The sequence below is a fragment of the Mustela lutreola genome, chromosome 1 (genome assembly GCF_030435805.1).
Source record: "Mustela lutreola isolate mMusLut2 chromosome 1, mMusLut2.pri, whole genome shotgun sequence".
NCBI lineage: Eukaryota > Metazoa > Chordata > Mammalia > Carnivora > Mustelidae > Mustela > Mustela lutreola.
Genome location: NC_081290.1, coordinates 278,888,783 through 278,914,365, shown reverse-complemented (window position 1 = coordinate 278,914,365; position 25,583 = coordinate 278,888,783). Strand labels below are relative to the sequence as shown.

Below are 25,583 nucleotides of genomic sequence, written 5' to 3'. Positions count from 1 at the left end.
AACAGGGAGCCTGCTTCCCTCTCTCTCTACCTGCCTCTCTGCCTACTTGTGATCTTTATCTGTCAAATGAGTAAATAAAATATTTTTTTAAAGGATAGATAATGAAAGGAATCAATGAATCAATATATTTTATTGAGCCTTTAATATGTGCGAGACATTCCAGTAGGTTCTTGTACAGACATAATTTCATTTTCACCTCACAGCAACCTTGTGAAGAAGTGAGGTGCTATTCTGAACAAATGGGGTCTTAGAGAGGGCAAGTGACTTAGCAAATCACAAAACTGGTAAGTAGCAAAGATGGAATTTGAGTACACATCATTTATCCCAACATAGCCTACTTTCTACCATCTTTCCTGGGAGGATCATCTCCCCCAAATTATATGCTTTTTTAATATATGCATTGTCCTAAGATTGTTTAGTCATATAACCAAAGAGTCAGTTTACTGACTTAGTTAAAAGACCACTTTTTAACCACATTTTCTCCCTGTGTTATAAGTGCTGTCTACAAATTAAATTAAATCAAATTGAGTGAAACTGACAAGGGAGGAACAAGTGTTTTAAACAGAACAAGAATAAGGAAAAATCTAGCCAACAGTCTTGTCCCTGTGACTCCACAGATGGCATCTCAATCATCTACACATCCTCTACAGTACCTTGTATATTTAAATGATGAATTAAAAAAGGACCACTTGTGAGACCTTGGACAAACCCAGCAACCTTTTCAGAAGAGATAGACCTGATCACTTGGCAGTGCTCTGATTCTCTGGGCCTCTATAACCTTCTGTGGGCTGCTAGTCAGCTTGGACGGGAATTACATGAAGGACAAAGAACTCATGGAGCCATGTTCTTCTTTGCATGATGGTAACCAGTCTCAGGAGATGATAAACCACCTTTCCAAAGACTATCTATCCCCTGGGAGTTTTCTCTGAGCCATACTTATCTTAGAAAATGTTGACTACTACTTTGATTTTCTTTGGAACAATAAGGAAGGAGCTGTTCCAAATCAGAGTTGTATATTTGGGGAGTTTGGAAAATTATTTTTCATTGGGTAATAGCCAATCCCTGGTCTAAATCAGTACATCTAAAACTTTTCTACTTAAGTACTAATTAATCAGCATTAGAGACAATTTATATTCCTAAGGACCTCGTGAGCAACCACAAGTAAGGAATTTCATGGAAATCTTTTTACCCCCCAAAATTCATGCAGATCTTCCTTTTAGTTATACATCTCCAGTTTCTTTTATATGAAATGATTTTCCAAGAACCTTCAAATCCCCACTGCTGAGGATTTCTCAAGCTTTGTATTTGAGGGTAGAGTTGGAAAGGTGAGGAGTGCCAAACACATGCATTATAACATTCCATGATCTGCACCAACATAAAACTGTGTGCACATAATCGCTGAGGTACCTCAGAAAATGTCTAACAATGAACAGGGGAGTGCAAATGAATCATATGGCATGAAAGCAGCCTAGAGATGCATGCCAGTTTTCCTTTTCCCAGATCAAATACACTACCCATGGAAGAAATAAATAAAACTTCAAAGATACAGTTCTTCTTTCGTCCATTCTCCACTGACCCTAAGATCCAGATGGGAATTTTTGTGGCCTTCCTGGTGATGTATCTTACCAGCCTCAGTGGAAACACCACTGTTGCGGTCCTTGTCCAGATCAACCACTCCCTCCACATCCCCATGTACTTCTTCCTGGCTAACCTGGCAGTTCTGGAAATCTTCTATACATCTGCTATTGCCCCCCTGGCCTTGGCAAACCTCCTTTCAATGGGCAAAACTCCTGTTTCCATCCCTGGATGTGGGACCCAGATGTTTTTCTTTGTCTTCTTGGGTGGAGCTGATTGTGTCCTGCTTGCAGTCATGGCTTATGACCGGTTCGTGGCAATCTGTTACCCTTTAAGATACACCTGCATCATGAGCTGGCCCTTGTGTGTGGAGCTGATAGTAGGATCCCTGGTGCTAGGGTTCCTGCTTTCACTGCCACTGACTATTTTAATCTTCCATCTCCCATTCTGCAACAACAATGAGATCTACCACTTCTACTGTGACATGCCTGCAGTCATGCGCCTGGCCTGTGCAGACACACACATTCATGAGACTGCCCTGTATATCATCAGCTTCATTGTCCTAAGCATCCCCCTGTCATTAATCTCCATCTCCTATGTCTTCATTGTGGCAGCCATTCTACGGATCCGGTCAGCGGAAGGGCGCCACCGAGCCTTCTCAACCTGCTCCTCTCATATCTTAGTGGTCCTCCTGCAGTATGGCTGCACCAGCTTTATATACTTGTCCCCCAGTTCCAGCTACTCTCCTGAGATGGGCCGAATGGTGTCCGTGGTCTACACCTTCATCACTCCCATTCTAAACCCCTTGATCTACAGTATAAGGAACAAGGAACTGAAAGATGCCCTAAGGAAGGCACTGAGGAAGTTCTAGGTAGGATGATCCCATGACATGTTGAAATTGGATATTAGAGAATGAGTGGGATGCTATTAATAACTATGCTGAGACAATGTGAGCCAGGAATGTCCCCAGAAAATTGAAGCATGGCTCACTATTCTAGGATCACTGGAAGAGATGAATGCTACTGTGTAATGGAAATAAAGCTGTATCATGGAGGGTAGCCTGATGTCCTGGGCATGGATGGACAAGCATCAACACTTATTGGACACCTGCTATCTGCTAGGCACGTCCTGCGGGTTATCTCACTTAGCCCATAGTAAGGACCATTGTCTTCATCTTTTAGAAAAGGAAATAAAAATGACTAAAAAAGATATATCCAAGATGACAGCACAAGTATTTAAAAATCTAGAGGTACCTGGGTGGCTCAATCAATTAAGCATCTGACTCTTGATTTTGGCTCAGGTCATGGTTTCAGGGTAATGAGACTGAGCCTGCAACATGGAACCTGCTTAAGATTCTCTCTCTCCCTTTCTCTCTGCCCCTCCCCTCCCTCTCTCTCTTCCTCTCTAAAAAATAAAGAATAAATAAATAAAATAAATAATAAATAAATAAATAAATATCTGAATACTAAGTTATCTTCACACAATAATATTGTCTGAGGAGTCTCTGAATGGCAAAAGAAAGAGAGAGAGAGGAGGCTTTTCAGTTGGCCAAAGTAAGGGGGACCTTTTTCTTTTCTTCTTTTTGTTTTTAACATATTTTTGTTTTGTTAACCAAAATGAAAACTCATGATTATGTTCATGACGTTTCTTTTTCTTTTTCCTTCTTTTCTTTCCACATCTTTATTTACTTTTATCTTTTTTTCAGTGTTCTAAGATTCATTGTTTATATGCCACACCCAGTGTTCCATGCAATATGTGCCCTGCTCCATCCCCACCACCATGCCCTCCCATTCCCCCATCGCCCTCCTTCCAAAACCCTCCGTTTGTTTCTCACAGTCCAGTCTCTCGTGCTTCATCTCCCCTTCCAATTTATCCCAGCTCACTTTTCCTTTCCTTCTCCTAATGTCCTCCATGTTATTCCTTATGCTCCACAAGCAAGTGAAACCATGGAATAATTGACTTTTTCTGCTTGACTTATTTCACTCAACATAATCTCATCCAGTCCCATCCATGTTGATACGAAAGTTGGGTAATTGTTCTTTCTGATGGCTGCGTAATATCCCATTGTGTATATGGACCACATCTTCTTTATCCATTCATCTGTTGAAGGGCCTCTTGGCTCTTTCCACAGCTTGTGATTGTAGCCATTGCTGCTATGAACATTGGGGCACATGTGACCCTTTTTTTCACTACATCTGTATCTTTGGGGTAATTTTAATTTTTAATTTTTTGAGGGATCTCCATACTGTTTTCCAAAGTGACTGCACCAACTTGCATTCCCACCAACAGTGTAAGAGGGTTCCCCTTCCTTCACATCCTCTCCAACACTTGTTTCCTCTCCTGTTGATTTTGGCCATTCTAACTGGTGTAAGATGATATCTCAATGTGGTTTTGATTTTAATTTCCCTGATGGCTAGTGATGATGGTCTGTTAGTCATCTGTAGGTCTTCTTTGGAGAAGTGTCTGTTCATGTCTTCTGCCTATTTTTTGACATGATTATCTGTTTTTTGGGTGTTGAGTTTGAAGAGTTCTTTACTGATCTTTATTGACCTTTGTTTGTAGGGTCATTTGCTAAAATCTTCTCCCATTCCATGGGTTACCTCTTGTTTTGTTGACTGTTTCCTTTGCTGTGCAGAAGCCTTTTATCTTGATGAAGTCCCAAAATTTCATTTTCACTTTTTTTTCCTTTGCCTTATCAAAAAAGAGAATTTCAGACTAATATCCTTGATGAAAATGGGTGCCAAGTTTCTCAACAAGATCCTAGCTAATAGGATCCCATAGTACATTAAAAAGATTATCCACCACAACCAGGTAGGATTTATCCCTGGGATGCAAATGTTGTTCAACATTCACAAATCAATCAATTTGAGAGAACAAATCAATAAGAGAAGAGAGAAGAACCACATGGTCCTCTTCATTGATGCAAAAAAATAATTTGACAAAATATAGCATCCATTCCTGATCAAAACTCTCCAAAGTAGAGAGATAAAGGGAACATTCCTCAACTTCATAAAATCTATCTATGAAAAACCCACAGTGAATATCATTCTCAATTTGAAGGGTGTCTGAGATCAGGAACATGACAAGGATGTTCACTCTCACCACTATGAACATAGTACTAGAAGTCCTAGTCCTAGTCTAGTACTCAACATAGTACTAGAAGTCCTAGCAACACCAACCGGACAACAAAAAGAAATAAAAGGTACTCAAATTGGCATAGAAGTCAAACTTTTGCTCTTCACAGATGGCATGATACTTTATATGGGAAACCCAAAAGACTCCACACCCAATCTACTAGAACTCATACAGCCATTCAGTAATGTAGCAGGATTCAAAATCAGTGTTTGTGACTTTTAAGGAGCACCCTAGCAATAAAAAGGGTAATAGTAATGGAGGAAAATGTTATTTAATTTAACAAGTGAAAATATAGGAAAAGAAGTGTTGAATCTTGACTTCCCAAGAATCCCTTCTACAGCACCTCAGTGTTCCAGACTCTGCTTGAGCTTCCAAGGAGAAAGATCATTCACTTGTAAGACACAACATTCCTTGTTGGATAACTCTGGTTGTCAAAATACCACATACTTGTTTGAGCTAAAATCCATCCACAAGCAACTTCCTCCCACTGATCCTATTTTGGCCCTCTGGAGATTTCTTCTCCTTGATAGTTCTTCCAAGTACTAAAACAGATTTTGTATCTTCTTTAAGTCTTTAGTCTTCTTTTCTCTAGAGCAAATATTCCATTGGTTTTCTCTCCAAGAGATCATATTTAAATGCTCGCACACCAGTCACCTTCTAAATTTTCCCTAGTCCATATCCTTCTACAAATTTTCAACCAGAAATAAACACAGTGCAGTGGGAATATCTTGTTCTGGGGAACTGTTACTTTTCATGACCTATGAACTACGTTTCTATCAATTCACCTTGATCATTTTAGCCTCTCATAAATTTGGTATCAAATAAAATCTCCATATCATTTCATTTGACTTTCAATTTTGCCTGATCACAATTTATTTTACTAATATATATGTAGGACATTTTTTTGAGAGAGAGTGAGCATGTACATGTAAGTGGGGGTAGGGGTGGAAGAGCAGAGGGAGAGAGAGAATCATAAGCAGGCTTCACACCCAGCTCAGCAGTCCAACATGGGGCTCAATCTCACCACCCTGAGATAATGACCTGAGCTGAAATCAAGAGTCAGACACTTAAACAAATGAGCCACACAGATGCCCCTGTAGGACTTTTCATTTAACACTGATATATTGGTTCTTTTTTTTAATTGGTTTGGGCCAAGTGATCCAAAATGCCACAGTCATCTTCAGGACTTTATTCATCATAGTTTTATGACATGATCAAAATTACAATCAGATTTCATTTCCTTTGTCCAAATCATTAGCCAATATCCAGAACAAAATATAAGTGAACATCTATAGTCCTCCTACTTGGGAATTATTGTCCAGTCAGCTAGAAATATGCTCAGTAAATGCCACTGGTGGTACACTGTCACAATTATGAACACCCCGCTTCCAGTGGATCCATGCCTCTGTGTGGCCCCTTTCCCCCATGGTTATGTGACTTGCTTTGGCCAATGGTACATTAGCAAATATATTGCAAGCAGAAGCTTATACTTACTCTTTTGGTATCTGTCCCCTCTTGCTGCCCAGCGACTGCCACATGAAGTCGGGGCTAGGATAACACCTAGAGATAGGCTATCAAGAAGGTTCCCTAGACCAATCCCAGCTGATCCAACAGATGATGCAGCCACATTGGTGATTCCAGCAAAAGAACTACCCAGATGAACTAGCTAAAATGCTGACCTACAGAAACATGGACAAATAAAATGATAGATATTGTAAGTCGTTAAGGTTGAAATGGTATATTTTGCATAAAAAAATAACCAATTCAGGGTGCCTGGGTGGCTCAGTGGGTTAAAGCATCTGCCTTCAGCTCAGGTCATGGTCACAGGGTCCTGGGATCAAGCCTCACAATGGGCTCTCTGCTCAGCAGGGAGCCTGCTTCCCCCTGCCCCTTTCTTTCTCTCTGACTGCCTCTCTGCCTGCTTGTGATCTCTGTCTATCAAATAAATAAATAAATCTTAAAAACAAAGTGCGTTTGGCATGATTTATCTTGGGTCGCTTCATATGGGCTCTTCTTAGTTAATCACCAGACTTTCCAAAATGCCTATAAATTATCTGTTCAATCACGTGTTTCCAGAATTTTAATAGGGACTTGCACTGAGTTGGCTGTCTTATTGTTTTGAAACCCACTGGTAGTTTATAATTTCTTTTATGTCTTCATCTGAATGGAAAAAGTTTCAGTTGTTGTGAGTGTCTTGGGAGTGGAGAATATGCAATTTATCCTTGAATTCCCAGCATCTAGTGCCACAGCTAACATTTATTAGACTCACCTGTAATTTATCAGGAGATAAATTACATCTAGGAAGAGTGTCTTGCTGCTCATAAAAATTGTATGTTCTTTATATAAAGGGATTGTGTTCTACCCTTTTTCTACCATTTGTATACTTCACTGTTCCTTTAGCAGTGGTGGTACTTCATAAATATCTGTGGAATTAAACAGGACTTTCTTTGGAGATAATTTTTTTCTGGTTTTCAGAATTTTTTAATGTTACTGATAAATGTATATTCTTATTAAAAACTTTTTTTTAAAGATTTTATTTATTTATTTGACAGAGAGAGATCACAAGTAGGCAGACAGGCAGGCAGAGAGAGAGGAGGAAACAGGCTCCCTGCTGAGCAGAGAGCCCAATGCGGGACTTGATCCCAGGACCCTGAGATCATGACCTGAGCCGAAGGCAGCGGCTTAACCCACTGAGCCACCCAGGCGCCCCTAAAAACTTTTTTGAAACATGTATTGCTACTAGTCATTTATTAATGCCTTACTTGATTCTATATCTGTAAGCCCAATGTTCCCTAAGACTTACAGATAATAAAAAAATACAAATGGGAACTATAAAATATCCATCTGAAGGAAGTGGGCAGCTATTATTACTGCATATTAAAAGATCATATACTTTGATATATTTAACCCAATTTTAGCAAGGGTATTTTTAAACTGCCATCGTTCATCGAAAAATTTTGAGAATTTGTAACTTTTACTTGCTGCAGAGTGGATGTTATTGATCCTGTTCCTCTTTATTCCAAAGATAAAGAGCCAAAGGGACAGGCATACTCTGCAATAACACCCAGAAGAAAATCCCCAAAAGACTCTCATGTTTATTTCATCCTTTTACAGTATAGCAGTGTCTAGAAGGAGAGGAAAGAGGATAGTGAAGAAAAGGTGAGGGGCACCTGGGTGGCTCAGTCAGTTAAGTGTCTGCCTTCACTTCAGGTCATGATCCCGGGATCCTGGGATAGAGATCCCAACTGGGCTTCCTGCTCAGCAGGGAGCCTGCTTTTCCCTCTCCTTTTGTTCCTCCCCCTGCTTGTGCTCTCTCTCTTTCTCTTTCTCTCTCAGATATATAAAATCTTTAAAAAAAAAAAAATGGTGAGTCAGAAGACACTAGAAAAACCAATCCCCATCAGGACATGGGGATAGGGCAGACAGAGGAAAGCGGGATGTCTGAGGAACCTGTGGGGGTATGAAAGATGGGAGGAATTATGGATTACTGCAACAGGCAACGGAGAGTGGACAGAGCATCAGAGATTCTACCATGCTTTTCTGGAAGACGCATCATGGGACTGAGATTCAGAGACATGGAGACATGATTTCTAGGAGCAGTAAGCTGGGAAAGTCACTTTCATCCTTCAAGCTCACATCCCAACATCTAGAAAATAAGAAGATTAAAACTGTTAATATCTAAGATATCTGAGAGCATTGTCTTTGATTCATTAATTCTCCTGTGTTCTGTTCACTTCCAAAGCTCAGGCCATTCCTCTTCACCTTGGACAGGCCTCTGTGGTGCTTTACCCCACGGGAATAGATTTTTAGCTGCTTCTCAATTAGCAAGTGAAATGAACAACATGGGCATGACCCAGTGGGTTTGTAGGTACCCTTGTCTTCTCCAAAGTAGGACAGAAAGTCTGAGTGCTGGGGTCTGTGGGCGTCTGACTTGGGAAACACACTCTCCCAAAAATGATTTCATTCTGAGGTGTTTTGAAAGTCAGATGTGGTGTATGACTTTCTCATTATTTGAAAAGAAATGAGTGTTCACATCACAGCACAAGTACTAAAACTAGAATGATACTGAGATTGGCATGGTGCCTGCATAAGGATGATGTGCAAATTCATGAAGCATTCCATATTTTTAAAAACAAAAGCCCAAACTCATAGATGCAGAGAACAAATTCATGGCTGCCAGAGGTAGGGAGTGGGGGGTGGGGGCGGGGCAAAAAGGGTGAAGGGGTCAAAAGGTACAAACTTCCAGTTATTAAATAAATGAGTCCTAGGTTATAGGACTTCTCTGGTTAACAATATTGCATTGTACATTTTATAGTCGCTAAGAGAGGAGATCCTAAAAGTTCTCAGCACAAGAAAAAAAATTGTAACTGTGGTAACAGATATTAATTAGACTTGTTGTGATGATCATTTTGCAATATATACAAATATCAAAACACTATGTCATATACCTGAAACTAATATGATGTTATAGTCAACTATATCTCAATAAAAAATAAATATGCAAAAAAAAAAAAAAAAGACATGAGCACGATAGCCTTGAGAACAGCAGGTAACTGGCTAAGGGTTCGTGTGTCTGTGTGTGTGTTAATTATAAACTGCAGTCTTGAAACTTCTCCATGTGTTTGATTGGTATGGGACAAATTTCTGGCCTTTAATTTGCCAGTCTGGTTAGACAGACATCCTCATCAGGGTACCAGAGCTTTGCCATTAGAGGTCAGTGTGCAGCTCACAGAGAATTTGGCAACCAGGTGTGCCCACAATCTGTTTCATCCACCATCTGGTGAGTCTTCCTGTGCTTTAGGTCCTTCTTGAGGACCTAAAAATCTACAAACTCCCAGATTCCCTAGCAATTTAGGATGTATTTAGTTTCCACCAATCAGATGCACTCCCCCAAGACATGAATTAAAACTGAATAACCTACAGAAAGAGGTGCATGAAGTATGAGGCACCTGTTTACTGCTTACTGCTGGGAGTCTAGCAGTTGAGGTGTGGCTCTGAAGCCGAAAATCCCATCAGTGGTGACTCTTTGATTCCCAGACTCTCACGGATAAATGTGGCAGTTCCTCTTGTGATCGGTTCTGTGCTGTCCTCCTAGAGTCCCAGCCTAGCCCTGCTTCTCCATCCTTTCCAGGATTTGAAAAGCACCTATTTCACTGAATACCATCTTTCTTATTTAAAATCAGGAGGATGATTAAAACCTAAGTGATATACCACCATTCTTTTCTATTACATATCTTTTAAATAGATGGGTTTTTTTCAGTATAGCTTTTATTGCATCTTTAAAATATCACAAATAAGTCTGAAAAATCATCCGGCTTCTCGCCGTTTCTGCAGATGGACAACTCAGATCTTATTCATCAGCCTGCTGAACTGTTCCTTTTTCAGAAACATAGATACCATCCAAAAATTTTCTGATATCCTTGTTTTTAACAGTTGTGGCTTGCTGAATCAAAGCAGCTGAGTTCAATACAAGTTCAATGTCATTTCCTTCAAGAATTAACTCATCTTTTTGGGCTTGAGATACAGAACAAGCAACACCTGGCCTCATCCGAACCCTGCGGATATATTTTTCACCCAAGAAATTTCGGATTTCAACAAGAGAACCATTCTCCTGAATAACAACGTTGATGGGGAAGTGAGCATACACAGACCTCATCTTGTATCGGTAGCCCAGTGTAACGCCCTTGATCATGTTCTGCACGTGACTACAGATGGTGCGAACCGTAGCCAGCTCTTTTCTGTTCCCCCACCATTTGTCAACTCGGAGCCTCTTCTTTTTCTTTCCAAGAAAACTGAGTTCTACGTTGATGTGATTGAAGTTCCTTCGCAGAGTTCCTCTGGGGCCCTTCACGATCACCGTGCGTCCCTTCAGGGTGATGTCGACATTCTCCGGGATGTCGACCGTCTGATTGCTGAGAATGGTCTTCATCCTCGCAGTAGATGCGGCAGAGAGCCAAATAGATGTATTTTTTATTGAGCTATTCAGCTCAGCAACACTTCATCTAAATAGCCTTTCCTGACCGTCCACCCCACCCCCACACCAGGACAAGAGACCACACCATCCCCCGTGTTACCTCGGTACCTTGTGTATAATTCCATCACAGCATCTGTAGCACCTGCCCTTACTTATCTCCCTCAAGGACACTGTGACCTCTCTGGAGGAAGAAACTATCCCTGTTACCTTGATGTCTAAATATCTCAAAAATACTGAATTAATTTATGAATCATTAATTTAGAGCCATGCATTCAGAGTTGGCTCAGTTTTTGCCTCTATTGCAAAGCACTGTGTGGCTTTTCTTACCTTCCCCACGATAACATCCCTTTTGAGGGACAGTCTTGCACTGGACATTACTCACATTTCATGCCATTGTATTTTGTCTCCCAACCCAGATGCTGACCTCATGGATGGCAGACACCATGCCTAATATCTCACGTTTTTGAATATCTCACAAAACTTGCCATACTGAAAAGGTGAACGTCAAAAAAAATCACCCAAAGAACTACAGATTAAATAATCTAATGGAAGAAATTGAACCCATCAATAAGAGCACAGAAATACTTCAGAGACCAACACGAACCATATAAAGTCCTGTCCTTCTTGGTTGTCCACCACTGCTCTTCATGATACATGTAGGATGACACACTACACCCAGGGTCTACCATCCAACTATACCTTTGTGACTTTCAGGTTTTCCAGCCTCTGTGTCATATCCATGCTTTCAGTGATCCCAGGAAGCGGGGAGGACCCAGCTGAGCACAGAGACTTTCTTTACGCTTAGTAGCTAGGTGCTTCTGCTTCAGTGACAACATCTCAATGGAGAAAGTTTGAGTCTCCTATGGTACACATCTGTGATAATACGTATTTCTTCCAGTTGACTCAAGAAATGAAGTGAGGAACTTCCCAGCCTGGACAACAAATGCATGTTGGCATCCTTATTTACACACCTTCAAGAAGTAACTCCAGGGTATCCTTCACAGGATGCCTAGGGAAATTTTTCTTTTTAATTATGAAAGAAAGAAAGAAGAGAGAGAGGAAGGAAGGAAGGAAGGAAGGGGAGAAGGGATGGAGGGAGGGTGGACGACAAGAGGTAGAGAGAGAGGGAGGGAGAAATTGAGCCTAGATCAAGGTACTTTCCCTACTACCACTCTTTTTAAAAAAATATGAAATGTGTTTATTTATAACATAAAGTAATGAGTTTGTTCTGTTCCAGTTGCAGTGATCCTTCAAGTCTTGGTAACAACTAGCCCCAATAATTCCTTCCTTCATTCATTCAACAGGTATTTATTGAACATCTACTATGTGTAGCAAATTCCAACTTAGTGGGAATGTAACAGACTGAACAGAGAAGCCCTTTGCCTTTGCAAAGTTTACAATCTAATGGGAGAGGCAGACAGTAAACAAATAAAAGTGAACCTGATGGACAATAGTAGTTGCTGTGAAGGCAGTAACCATGGTGACGCAATAGGAAGTAACTGAGCGGGGAATATCTACTTTAGGTAAGACTGAATGTCTGTACATTATGTGTACACTGCACTCAAGTTCTCTCATGTTTAATATGACTATAGTACATTTGTCATAACTAATTCACCAACCTCAACACGTTATTACTCACTAAAGCTCCTACTTTATTCAGATTACCTTATTTTTTACCTAGTGTCGTTTTTCTGTTCAAGGATCCCATACCGTACTACATTCAGTCATCATGTCTCTTTAGGTCCTTTTTAGCCATGAGTTTCTTAGACTTTCCTTATTTGTTAAGATTTTATTTATCTATTTGACAGACAGAGATCACAAGTAGGCAGAGAGGCAGGCAGAGAGAGAGGAGGGGAAGCAAGCTCCCTGCTGAGCAGAGAGCCCGATGCGGGGCTCAATCCCAGGATCCTGAGATCATAACCTGAGCCGAAGGCAGAGGCTTTAACCCACTGAGCCACCCAGGCGCCCTGAGACTTTCCTTATTTTTGATAACTGTAGCAGTTTGAGATGTCCTGGTGAGGTGTTTTGTAGAATGTCCTTCAAATTGAATTTGTCTGATGCTTAGACAAGGAGTGTACAGGTTTCTGGAAGATGCAGAGGTAAACTGTCATCCTCATCACCTTATATCAAGGGTACATACTATAAACATGACTTCATTGTTGATGTTGACTTTGATCACGTTGCAGAGGCAGTATTTGTCAGGTTTCTCCAGTGTAAACTTACTCTCTTTTCTCCCTTTCCACATCATCTTCTTTTGAAGGAAGTCAACATATTTAGCCCACACTTACATAGGGAGTCATGCTCCACCAACTGAGGGGAGAATATCTACATAAATTATTTGGAATTGTATTATATGAGAGATTTTCTTATGCTCCCACATTTAAATTTTTATTCAGTTACATATTTATACCTGCCTATAATCATGAATAAGTTAAAACTCTTTGCTTTATTTTTTAGACTGTGAATATTTTTACTTAACTACAGATGAAAAGAGAAGAAAGATGAAAGAAATGAGGGAATGGACCAATGCGGATGATAGAAAGCAAGCAAATAAATGAATAATGATCACAGGACTTCCGTTTCTTGGCTTGGTCTTTTTTTTTTTTTTCAAGGTGTTGTTGACTTTTGATTCCTTGTTCATATTTTTTTTACATTTTTAAATTTATTTTATTTTTTTTTATTTTCAGCCTAACAGTATTCATTGTTTTTGCACCACACCCAGTGCTCCATGCAATCCGTGCCCTCTCTAATACCCACCACCTGGCTCCCCCAACCTCCCACCCCCCACCCCTTCAAGACCCTCAGATTGTTTTTCAGAATCCATAGTCTCTCATGGTTCACCTCCCCTTCCAATTTCTCCCAACTCCCTTCTCCTCTCTAACTCCCCATGTCCTCCATGCTATTTGTTATGCTCCACAAATAAGTGAAACCATATGATAATTGACTCTCTCTGCTTGACTTATTTCACTCAGCATAATCTCTTCCAGTCCCGTCCATGTGAATACAAAAGTTGGGTATTCATCCTTTCTGATGGAGGCATAATACTCCATAGAGTATATGGACCACATCTTCCTTATCCATTCATCCGTTGAAGGGCATCTTGGTTCTTTCCACAGTTTGGCGACCGTGGCCATTGCTGCTATAATCATTGCGGTACAGATGGCCCTTCTTTTCACTACATCTGTATCGTTGGGGTAAATACCCAGTAGTGCAATTGCAGGGTCATAGGGAAGTTCTATTTTTAATTTCTTGAGGAATCTCCACACTGTTCTCCAAAGAGGCTGCACCAACTTGCATTCCCATCGACAGTGTAAGAGGGCTCCCCTTTCTCCACATCCCTCCAACACATGTTGTTTCCTGTCTTGCTAATTTTGGCCATTCTAACTGGTGTAAGGTGATATCTCAATGTGGTTTTAATTTGAATCCCCCTGATGGCTAGTGATGATGAACATTTTTTCATGTGTCTGATAGCCATTTGTATATCTTCATTGGAGAAGTGTCTGTTCATATCTTCTGCCCATTTTTTGGTATGATTATCTGTTTTGTGTGTGTTGAGTTTGAGGAGTTCTTTATAGATCCTGGATATCAACATTTTGTCTGTACTGTTATTTGCAAATATCTTCTCCCATTCCGTGGGTTGTCTCTTTGTTTTCTTGACTGTTTCCTTTGCTGTGCAGAAACTTTTGATTTTGATGAAGTCCCAAAAGTTTATTTTTGCTTTTGTTTCTTTTGCCTCTGGAGACATATCTTGAAAGAAATTGCTGTGACTGATATCAAAGAGATTACTGCCTATGTTCTCCTCTAGGATTCTGATGGATTCCTGTCTTACGTTGAGGTCTTTTATCTCATTTTAACTCATTTCAAATTTATCTTTGTGTATGATGTAAGAGAATGGTCGAGTTTCATTCTTCAACATATAGCTGTCCAGTTTTGGTCTTTTTTTTTTTTAAAGATTTTATTTATTCCTTTGATACAGAGAGAGACAGAGAACATGAGCAGGGGGAGAGGCAGAGGGAGAGGAAGAAGCAGACACCCTGCTGAGCCAGGTGCCTGAGTGGGGCCAATCCCAGGACCCAGAGATCATGAACTGAGCCAAAGACAGACACTTAACTGACTGAGCATCTCAGGCACCCCTTGGCTTGGTCTTTTAAACATACATCCAATTCACAGAAGAGATGTAGATCAAAAATTACATCAAGAATTCAGGCACTGAGTGTCTCCCATCTCTCTTCTAACATCATCCCACACCGAACATCAGATATTAGATGAGATCCTGAGACCTAAAGATCGAAGACCTAAAGATGCTCTTCTCTCTAAGTAGCTCACAGTCTAGAAGGAATAACAAACATATTAACAAACCATTGTGATTTGATGCAATGAAGGCTAAGAGTGAAATATGAATAAAGGGCTGTGAGAGCCATGGTAGGGAGTGGATTGCAGCCTGGGGTGACTGACCAAGCCCTCACAGATGTGGTACTGGAGCATACAAGGAGATGAGCTAGAGTTTCCTAGGATAAGAACTGGAAAAGAGCACCAGAGAGAGAGCAAGGTTGACATTTGGGCTGCCATGAGGAGCTAATAGTGTTGTTTATCATTAGGAAAGACAGTACATTTATTTTTCCAAGGTACCAAGAATCTGGGGAATAAAATAATTAAGATAAAATAATCAATCATGGCTTTGTAAGACATGAGAAAGAGGAAAAAGAATATAAAATTGTGCAGTCTTTTTTTTTAATTTATTTTTTATTTCTTTTCAGCATAACAGTATTCATTATTTTTGCACCACACCCAGTGCTCCATGCAATCCGTGCCTCTATAATACCCACCACCTGGTACCCCGACCTCCCACCCCCCGCCCCTTCAAAACCCTCAGATTGTTTTTCAGAGTCCATAGTCTAGTGCCAATGCATGAAACAAGAAAATATTTCTCAATATTGACGCTGGTATTTGGGAACTGGTATCTTTTATTTAGGTGTGTGCGGCATCTTTTTTTACAGTTATTGTCTGAGTTCTCCTTGCTAGAGTTAATTTAAACAAATTCAACTTTATTCTTGAGTCTGATTATTATGCCTTAAGGTCACATAGTATCATTTGAGAATTATTATATCATCCCCACATTTATATCCCTAAAGGTCCTAACTTCATTTAATAAGGCCCAAGGTAATGAATCTGGGGATCAGATAATTATTAAGTTTAAGCCCTGGTCTCCTGATAAATCTCTTGTTCCAATGTCAACATTCAAAACTCCAACTTCTATTTCTGGTTCTTGTCCAGGTTTTGAAACTAATTTCTTTTGTTTCCTTCTTTTTTAATACCTATGGGCTTTGATTATTTCCTTTACCCACTTCTCTCATTAAGATGAGTGAAAACAGACAATGATATACTTACAGATGACTTACCCTTTTGAACATCAAAATAGAGAATTTGCTGTATACAGAACCTTTTCATATATAAAACTATTCCAAAAATATTATTATTTTTATTCTTTTAACAGAATCCCTATTAAACTGACATTATAGGGACACCCGGGTGGCTCGGTCAGTTAAATGTCTGCCTTCAGCTCAAGTCATGTTCCCAGAGTCCTGGGATCGAGTCCTGAATTGGGCTCCTTGCTCAGCAGGGAGTCGTCTTCTCCCTCTCCCCCGACCTGCCACTCCCCCTGCTTGTGATATCTCTCCTCCTTCCCCTCTCTCTCTCCTCCTCTGGCAAATAAATAAAGCCTTTAAATTTTTTTTCTAAAAATAAACTGACATTATAATACCCATTTGTGAGATTGAGAAATGGAGCACAGAGAACTAGGGCATTTGCCCAAGGTCACCTAGCTAGTAAGGGGCAGAAGTAGAACTCCAACTTCAGTGTTCTGATTGAGTCCAGCTCACATTACAGGCTACATAAAAGTTGCCAGAATAATCTGTTTGGATATACTTCATGGCTCTAAATATAAAACTCCATGATCTACTCTGTCATCTGCTTTATGAAAACTTGGCTTCCACATATTAATCGGTTCATTTCCACTCACCAAATTTGTACACAGTACAGGATATCAACCTAGAAAAACAGTAAACAAATCAACTTAATGATGGCAAGCAAATGCTGGCATTATGCCTTCTGTGAAAAATTACTTTTCAGTTCCAAAATTTTGTATTAGTCATTTTGCCAACAATTATTTGTGATATATAGAAGGCCCTCAGAGATCATCTAACACAGCTTCCTAATTTTTGCAACAACAACAACAAAGTAGTAAGGACTCTCAGAAGGTGACCAGGCCAGCAAGTGGCAACACCAGACCTATAACCCAGGCCAACCTGATTATCAGCCCAGTGCTCTTTCCAACTGACCATAAGAAACTAAAGAATATGACAATTTTCCACAGCCTGCTGTCTAGAACATGATATTATGGTTATCAACCTTCAGCTTCTAGATAGGAATTTCATCTCAGAAATAATAATAATATTTTTCAATTGAATAACAAATTTCCATTTATAGAATGTCCTCATATGCACTTGATCCTCAAGATTGAAATGTTCCTGGTTTCTCATTATATTATGCTCATTTGAAGAGTACACCAAGTTTGAATGATTTATCCAAGGTCTTCCAATGGCAAGTATGCTACTTTTTCTAATTTTTTATGCTTCCTTTTCTGTAAACTAATAATGGGACTATCAGGAAAGATTGCATAACCAAATAAGTAACCTGACTTAACCAGCCACCTAAGTTCATGGTTAAGTTTAAATTTGACATTATTTTCATTATAAAAGTAATGCATAATTATTAAAGTATTCAAATGGATAAAAATAAAATGTTCCTTAAAAATAAACTTTATGGGAGGCGCCTGGGTGGCTCAGTGGGTTAAAAATAAACTTTATGGGGGGGAGGAACAAGATGGCAGAGGAGTAGGAGACCAACATATCATGAGGTCCCCAGAGTTCAGCTAGATAGTTACCATACCATTCTGAACACCTACAAACTCAACAGGACATCAAAGAGATGCAGAGCACTAATGCTAGGAACAGAAAATTGATCACTTACTGGAAGGTAGGACGTGTGGAGAAGTGAATCCGAGGCAACATTCAGGAAGATAGAACATGAGGGGAGGGGCCAGCTCCCAGCAAGTGAGAAAGCAGCAGAGCACAAAATTGGGACTTTTAGAAATCTACTCCACTGAGGGACATCGCTCCAGAGGCTAAGCAAGGGGTGGAGCCCTTGTAGGAACAGTGTGGTTTCAGGACCCAAAGGGACACAAAAAGACCAGGGGTGTCTGAGTGTGGCAGATCTCCCAGGCATTGGAGTGGGGAAGCTGCTACAGAAACAGAGCTGAGCAGTGGGCTCTCAGCTCAGGGTTATCTTAAACCAGCTGGACCACTGCTCTTCAAGCAGGGACCTCAGAAGTGGCATATCCAGGGAGACACCCCCTTTCCTCCTCTGGGTGGAATGGTGTGGAAGCATGGCAGGAATCTGCTGGGTTTGGAGACTCCAAAAGGGGCCACATGCCAGAGATAGAAACACTTGGCCACAGGCTGGGTGAGCAGAGAGCATGGCCGGAGACCAGGGAAAAGGAGGGATTGACTGCTTTTCTCTGAGGGTGCACTAAGGAGTGGGGCCCCAAGCTCTCTGCCCCTCCAGGCCAGAGATCAGGAGGCCACCATTTTCATTCCCATCCTCCAGAAGCTCTATGGAAAGCATTCAGGGAACAAAAGCTCCGAGAGCGAACCTGAGCAGATTACTTAGCCTGGCCCCTGGCAAGAGCGGTGTAAGCCTGCCTGGGCAAAGACATTTGAGAATCACTGCAACAGGCCCCTCCCCCAAAAGATCTGCAAGAACAAGTTCACCAATGTGGAACTCCAAACCTAAGGGAAAGCAACACATAGAATTCCTGGTTTTTTTTTCCCATGATTCCTTAGTCATTGAAAGTTAAATTTTTTTAATTTTATTTTTTCTTACTCTATTTTTAAAAAATTTTTCCTCTTTCCTATTTTAATTACTTTATCTTATCAATAACTTTCTAAAAATCTTTTTAAATTTTTCTTGTCATACTCCTGTTTTATCGCTTCATTATATTTAATCTTATTTTTTGCCTACATGTAGAATTCTTTTTTCTTCAAAATTTGGGATACATATTCTTCTAATAGATCAAAATATACCCTAAGTTTAGCACATGGCTTTGTTCTAGTCTCCAGCCTGATCACATTCTTTACTCTTTTCTTTTCCTTTCCTTTTTTCAACCAACTTTTTATCAATTTCTTTTTTAGAATCTTTTTTGATATTCATATTTAAGTCATATTCCATCCCTTTGTCATATTTACCCTTATTTTTGTGTATATATATAAGTTTTTCTTTCTTTAAAATTTTGGGACATAGTTTCTTCTAACAGACCAAAATACACCCAATATCAAGTATGTAGCTCTGTACTATTCACCAATCTAATATGTGTGTGTGTGTGTGTGTGTGTGTAGAAAGATAGTATTTTTTTCTCCCCCACCCTCCTATCCCCTGGTTTCAGGTATGTTCTGATATGGTTAGTGTATATTTTTATGGGCCATTGCTACCCTTTTAGTATTTTGTTCTTTCATTCACCTATTCTTATCTGGATAAAATGACAAGGCAGAAAAACTCACTATAAAAAAAGAACAAGAGGCAGTACCAATGGCTAGGGACCTAATCAATTCAGAGATTAATAATATATCAGAACTAGAGTTAAGAATGATGATTATCCAGGTGCCAGCTGGTCTTGAAAAAAGCATCAAAGATATTAGAGAATCCCTTTCTGGAGAAATAAAAGAACTAAAATCTAACCAATTTGAAATTTTAAAAAAGCTATTAATGAGTTGCAATAAAAAATGGAGTTTCTTAATGTTAGGAGGCAAAAGAGAGAATTAGTGAAATAGAAGACCAAATGATGGAGAATACAGAAGTTGAGCAAAAGAGAGAAAAACAATTACTAGACCATGAGGGGAGAATTTGAGAGATAAGTGGTACCATAAGATGAAACAATATTAGAATAATTGGGATCCCAGAAGAAAAAGAAAGAGAGGAGCAGAAGGTATATTGGAGCAAATTATAGCAGAGAATTTCCCTAATTTAGTGAAGGGAACAACCATCAAAATCCTGAAAGCACAGAGAACCCCCCTCATAATCAATATAAATAGGTCCACAGCATCATCTAATAGAAAAACTTACAAACCTCAGTGAGAAAAAGAAAATCCTGAAAGCAGCTTGGGACAAGAGATCTGTAATATACAATGGTAAAAATATTAGATTGGCAGCAGACCTATCTACAAAGACCTGGCAGGCCAGAAAGGACTGGCATGATATATTCAGAGCACTAAACAAGAAAAATATGTAGCCAAGAATACTATATCCAGCTACGCTGTCATTGTAAATATAAGGAGAGATCAAAAGCTTCCAGGACAACAAAAACTAAAAGAATTTGCAAACACCAAACCAGCCCTATAGGAAATATTGAAAGGGATCCTCTAAGCAAAGAGAGAACCTAAAAGTAACAGACCAAAAAGGAACAGAGACAATATACAATAAGTCACCTTACAGGCAATACAATGGCACTAAATTCATACCTTTCAATAGTTACCATGAATGTAAATGGGCTAAATGGCCCAATCAAAAGACACAGGGTATCAGAATGGATAAAATAATGAGGACTATCAATATGCTGTCTACAAGAAACTCATGTTAGACCCAGAGACACCTCCAGATTTAAAGTGATGGGGTGGAAAACAATTTAACATGCTAATGAATGTCAAAGGAAAACTGAGGTGGCAATCCTTATATCAGATAAATTAGATTTTAAGCCAAAGACTATAATAAGAGATGAGGAAGGACACCAAATCATACTTAAAGGGTCTGCCCAACAAGAAGATCTAACAATTTTACATATCTATGCCCCTAACATGGGAGCAGCCAATTATATAAACCAATTAATAACAAAATCAAAGAAACACATCAACAATAATACAATAATGGTAGGGGACTTTAACACCCCTCTTACTGAAATGGACAGATCATCTAAGCAAAAGATCAACGAATAAATAAAGGCTTTTTACATGACACATTGGACCAGATGGATATCACAGATATATTTAGAACAGTCCATCCCCAAACAGCAGAAAACAGATTCTTCTCTAGTGCACATGGAACATTCTTTAGAATAGACCACATCTGGGGTCAAAAAATCAGGTCTCAACCTGTACCAAAAGATTGGAATCATTCTCTGCTTATTTTCAGACTACAATGCTCTGGAACTAGTATTCAATCACAAGAGGAAAGTTGGAAAGAACTCAACTACTCAACTACATGGAGGCTAAAGAGCATCCTACTGAAGAATGAATGGGTCAATCAGGAAACTAAAGAAGAATTTTTAAAAACTCTTCGAAAAAAAAACTCATGGAAACAAATGAAAATGAAAACACAAGTCTTCAAAATATTGGGGACACAGCAAAGGTGGTCTTGAAAAGAAAGTGTATAGCAATACAAGCCTTTCTCAAGAAATAAGAAAGGTCTCAAGTACACAACCTAAAGAGGCTGGAGAAAGAACAGCAAAGAAAGCCTAAACCCATAAGGAGAAGATAATAAAGATCAGAACAGAAATCAATGAACTGGGGCGCCTGGGTGGCTCAGTGGTTAAGCCGCTGCCTTCGGCTCAGGTCATGATCTCAGGGTCCTGGGATCGAGCCCCGCATCAGGCTCTCTGCTCAGTAGGGATCCTGCTTCCTCCTCTCTCTCTGTGTGCCTCTCTACCTGCTTGTGATCTCTCTCTGTCAAATAAATAAATAAAATCTTTTAAAAAAAAGAAAAGAAATCAATGAACTAAAAACCAAAAGAACAGTAGAACAAATCAACAAAACTAGGAGCTAGTTCTTTGAAAGAATTAATGAGATTGATAAACCCCTGGCCAGACTTATCAAAAAGAAAAGAGAAAGGACCCAAATTAATAAAATCATGAATGAAAAGGAAGAGATAACAACAAACACTAAAGAAATACAACTATAAGAATATATTATGAGCAACTGTACACCAGCAAATTTGAAAATCTGGGAGAAATGGATGCATTCCTAGAGAAATATAAACTACCAAAACTGAATCAGGAAGAAATAGAAAACCTGAACAGACACATAACCAGTAAGGAGATTGAAGCCATCATCAAAAATCCCCCAACAAACAAGAGCCCAGGGCCAGATGGCTTCCCAGGGGAGTTCTACCAAACACTTAAAGGAGAATTCATACCTATTCTCCTGAAACTGCTCCAAAAAACTAGAAATGAAAGTAAAACTTCCAAACCCTTTTTATGAGGCCAGCATTACCTTGATCCCAAAACCAAAGACCCCCTCAAAAAGGAGAAATACAAACCAATACCCTTGATGAATACAGATGCGAAAATTCTCACCAAAATACTAGCCAATAGGATCCAACAGTACATTAAAAAGATTATTCACCACAACCAAGTGGGATTTATTCCTGGTCTACAAAGTTGGTTCAACATCCACAAATCAATCAATGTTATACAATACATTAATAAAAGAAAGAACTAGAACCATATCATACTCTCAATAGATGCTGAAAAAAGCATTTAACAAAGTACAACATCCTTTCTTGATGAAAACTCTTCAAAGTGTAGACATAGAAGGTACATACCTCAATATCATCAAAGCCATCTATGAAAAACCCACAGCAAATATCATCAGGAAATATCAGGAACAAGGGAGGGATGTCCACTATCACCACTGCTATTCAACATAGTACTAGAAGTCCTAGCCTCAGCAATCAGACAACAAAAAGAAATTAAAGGCATCCAAATCAGCAAAGAAGAAGTCAAACTCTCACTCTTTGAAGATAATATGATACTATATGTGAAAAACCCAAAAGACTCCACTCCAAATCTGCTAGAACTTGTACAGGAATTCAGTAAAGTGTCAGGATATAAAATCAAGGCACAGAAATCAGTTGCATTTCTTTCCACCAAAAACAAGACAGAAGAAAGAGAAATTAAGGAGTCAATCCCATTTACAATTGTGCCCCAAACCATAACATACCTAGGAATAAACCTAACCAAAGAAGCAAAGAATCTATACTCTGAAAACTATAAAGTACTTATGAAAGAAATTGAGGAAGACACAAAGAAATGGAAAATTTTTCCATGCCAAGGAATTGGAAGAACAAATATTGTGAAAATGTTGATGCTATCTAAAGCAATCTACACATTTAATGCACTCCCTATCAAAATCCCATCCATTTTTTTTCAAAGAAATGAAACAAATAATCCTAAAATTTATATGGAACCAGAAAAGACATCGAATAGCCAAAGGAATATTGAAAAAGAAAGCCAAAGTTGGTGGCATCACAATTTCAGACTTCAAGTTCTATTACAAAGCTGTCATCATCAAGACAGTATGGTATTGGCACAAAAACAGACACACAGATCAATGGAAAAGAGTAGAGAGTCGAGAAATGAACCCTCAACTCTAAAGTCAACTAATCTTTGACAAAGCAGGAAAGAATGTCCAATGGAAAAAAGACAGTCACTTCAGCAAATGGTGGTGGGAAAATTGGACAGCCACATGCAGAAGAATGAAACTGGACCATTTCCTTACACCACACACAAAAATAGACTCAAAATGGATGAAAAACCTTAATGTGAGACAGGAACCCATCAAAATCCTTGAGGAGAACACAGGCAGCAACCTCTTTAACCTTAGCCACAGCAACTTCTTCCTAGAAACATCGCCAAAGGCTAGGGAAGCCAGGGCAAAAATGAACTATTGGGACTTCATCAAGATCAAAAGCTTTTGCACAGCAAAGGAAACAGTTAACAAAACCAAAGACACCTGACAGAATGGGAGAAGATATTTGCAAATGACATATCAGATAAAGGGCTAGTATCCAAAATTTATAAAGAACTTATCAAACTCTACACCCAAAGAACAAATAATCCAATCAAGAAATAAGCAGAAGACATGAACAGACATTTCTGCAAAGCAGACATCCAAATGGCCAACAGACACATGAAAAAGTGGTCAACATCACTCAGCATCAAAGAAATACAAATCAAAACCACAATGAGATACCACCTCACACCAGTCAGAATGGCTAAAATTAACCAGTCAGGAAACAGATGTTGCAAGGATGCGGAGAAAGGGGAACCCTCCTACACTGTTGGTGGGAATGCAAGCTGGAACAGCCACTCTGGAAAACAGTATGGAGGTTCCTCAAAAAGCTGAAAATAGAGCTACCCTATGACCCAGCAATCACACTTCTGGGTATTTAACCCAAAGATAGAAATGTAGTGATCCAAAGGGGCACATGAACTTCAATGTTTTAGAGCAGGAATGTCCACAATAGCCAAAGTATGGAAAGAACCTAGATGTCCATCAACAGATGAATAGATAATGGATAAAGAAGATGTGGGGTGTGTGTGTGTTTGTGTGAGAGTGTGTGTGTCATGGAATACTATGCAGCCATCAAAAGAAACAAAATCTTGCAATTTGCAGTGATGTGAATGGAACTAGAGGGTATCATGCTAAGCAAAATAAGTCAACTAGAGAAAGGTAATTATCAAATGATCTCTCTGATATGAGCAATTTGAGAGGCACGGCAGGGGGGTGTGGGGGCTAGTGAAGGAAAAAAATGAAACAAGATGGGATCAGGAAGGAGACAAACCGTAAGACACTCTTAATCTCATGAAACAAACTGAGGTTTGCTGGGTGGTGGAGGGTAGGGATAGGGTGGCTAGGTTATGGACATTGGGGAGGGTATGTACTAAGGTGAGTGCTGTGAAATGTGTAAGCTTGATAATTCACAGACCAGTAAGTACTCCTGGGGCAAATAATACATTATATGGTAATAAAAATAAATAAATAAACTTGATTCCCAGCACTAAAAAACAACTTATTTTAATGTTTTGTTAAATTTCCATTTGATCTCTTGTACAGCATATTTTTAGCATACTTTAATTCTACATTATCTTTTTTCACTGAAAGTTATATTCATTTCCAATGTCATTACAAATCTTTTATAGACACAGTTTTTGATAACTTTTTTTTAAGAGGCTGATTATTTTTCTTTTTTTCTGTGTTCACTCACTTTGTTTCTTAAATTCCAAATACGAGTGAAATCATATGGTATTAGCCTTTCTCTAACTTACTTATTTATACTTAGCATTATACTCTCTAGATCCATCCACACTCTTGCAATGGCGAGATTTCATTCATTTTGTAGCTGAGTAATATTCCATTTTATATATATATACCACTTCTTTTTTTTTTTATCCATTCATCTTTATCCAATCATTGATTGAAGGACACTTGGACTGCTTCCATAATTTGGCTATTGTAAATAATGTTGCAATAAACATAAGGATGTTTCTATCTTTTTGAATTAGTGTTTTCACATTCTTTGAGTAAATATCCAGCGTTGGAATTCTATGGAGTCTATGTGGATATTTTTCTAAAAAGGAAAATTATGAAAAGAATGAAAATAAACTCATTCTTCATTTCTTGATTTCAGAAAGATTATAAATGTAGTTTTTGTTTTCTTTCTTATACATTCCAAAAATGCTTTCCTATTCTTTGTAGAGCTTGGTAAAACTAGTTCCTCTGTTACCTTTCTCAGGCTCTTTTCTTTCTGCCCAAATCCCAAAGGCCAAAAAAGTACAGAAGGAACATCCAGTGTTGAGGAATTCATTGCAAATAACAGTTCGATTTTCTAAAGATTGATCTCTCTTTATGTGTATGTCCAGTATGTTCAGTTTATAAAAATTGTAAAGGAGCCACTGAATCCCATCTGTAGATCCATTATTCACGTGGAAAACTCAGGGGTAGGTGCCCAACTACTAAATGAACCAAAAGGCATTAGAGTATCTATGAGAAATTGGACTCCTGTGTCCCATGGT

At 39.1% G+C, this 25,583-nt stretch overlaps 2 protein-coding genes and 1 non-coding gene across 3 annotated transcripts; 2 read left to right on the top strand and 1 right to left on the bottom strand.

The window, feature by feature from the left end:
* The first annotated feature begins 1,516 nt into the window (after nucleotides 1–1,516).
* Nucleotides 1,517–2,446, top strand: LOC131822706 (olfactory receptor 10V1). Its single transcript, XM_059158994.1, has one exon. The coding sequence runs from the start codon at nucleotides 1,517–1,519 to the stop codon at nucleotides 2,444–2,446; it is 930 nt and encodes a 309-aa protein (XP_059014977.1).
* A 6,289-nt stretch (nucleotides 2,447–8,735) lies between these two features.
* On the top strand, nucleotides 8,736–8,838 carry LOC131822945 (U6 spliceosomal RNA). The gene has a single exon (XR_009350407.1). It is a non-coding gene; the product is annotated as a U6 spliceosomal RNA (small nuclear RNA).
* Nucleotides 8,839–9,960: 1,122 nt separating this feature from the next.
* Nucleotides 9,961–10,665, bottom strand: LOC131822705 (large ribosomal subunit protein uL6-like). The gene has a single exon (XM_059158992.1). The coding sequence runs from the start codon at nucleotides 10,637–10,639 to the stop codon at nucleotides 10,061–10,063; it is 579 nt and encodes a 192-aa protein (XP_059014975.1). The 5' UTR covers nucleotides 10,640–10,665; the 3' UTR covers nucleotides 9,961–10,060.
* Between the last annotated feature and the right edge of the window lie 14,918 nt (nucleotides 10,666–25,583).

What these genes read in the sequence shown, in the direction of transcription:
- LOC131822706 (XM_059158994.1), top strand. Translation starts at nt 1,517, where the DNA reads ATGGAAGAAATAAATAAAACTTCAAAGATACAGTTCTTCTTTCGTCCA.
- LOC131822705 (XM_059158992.1), bottom strand. Translation starts at nt 10,639, where the DNA reads ATGAAGACCATTCTCAGCAATCAGACGGTCGACATCCCGGAGAATGTC.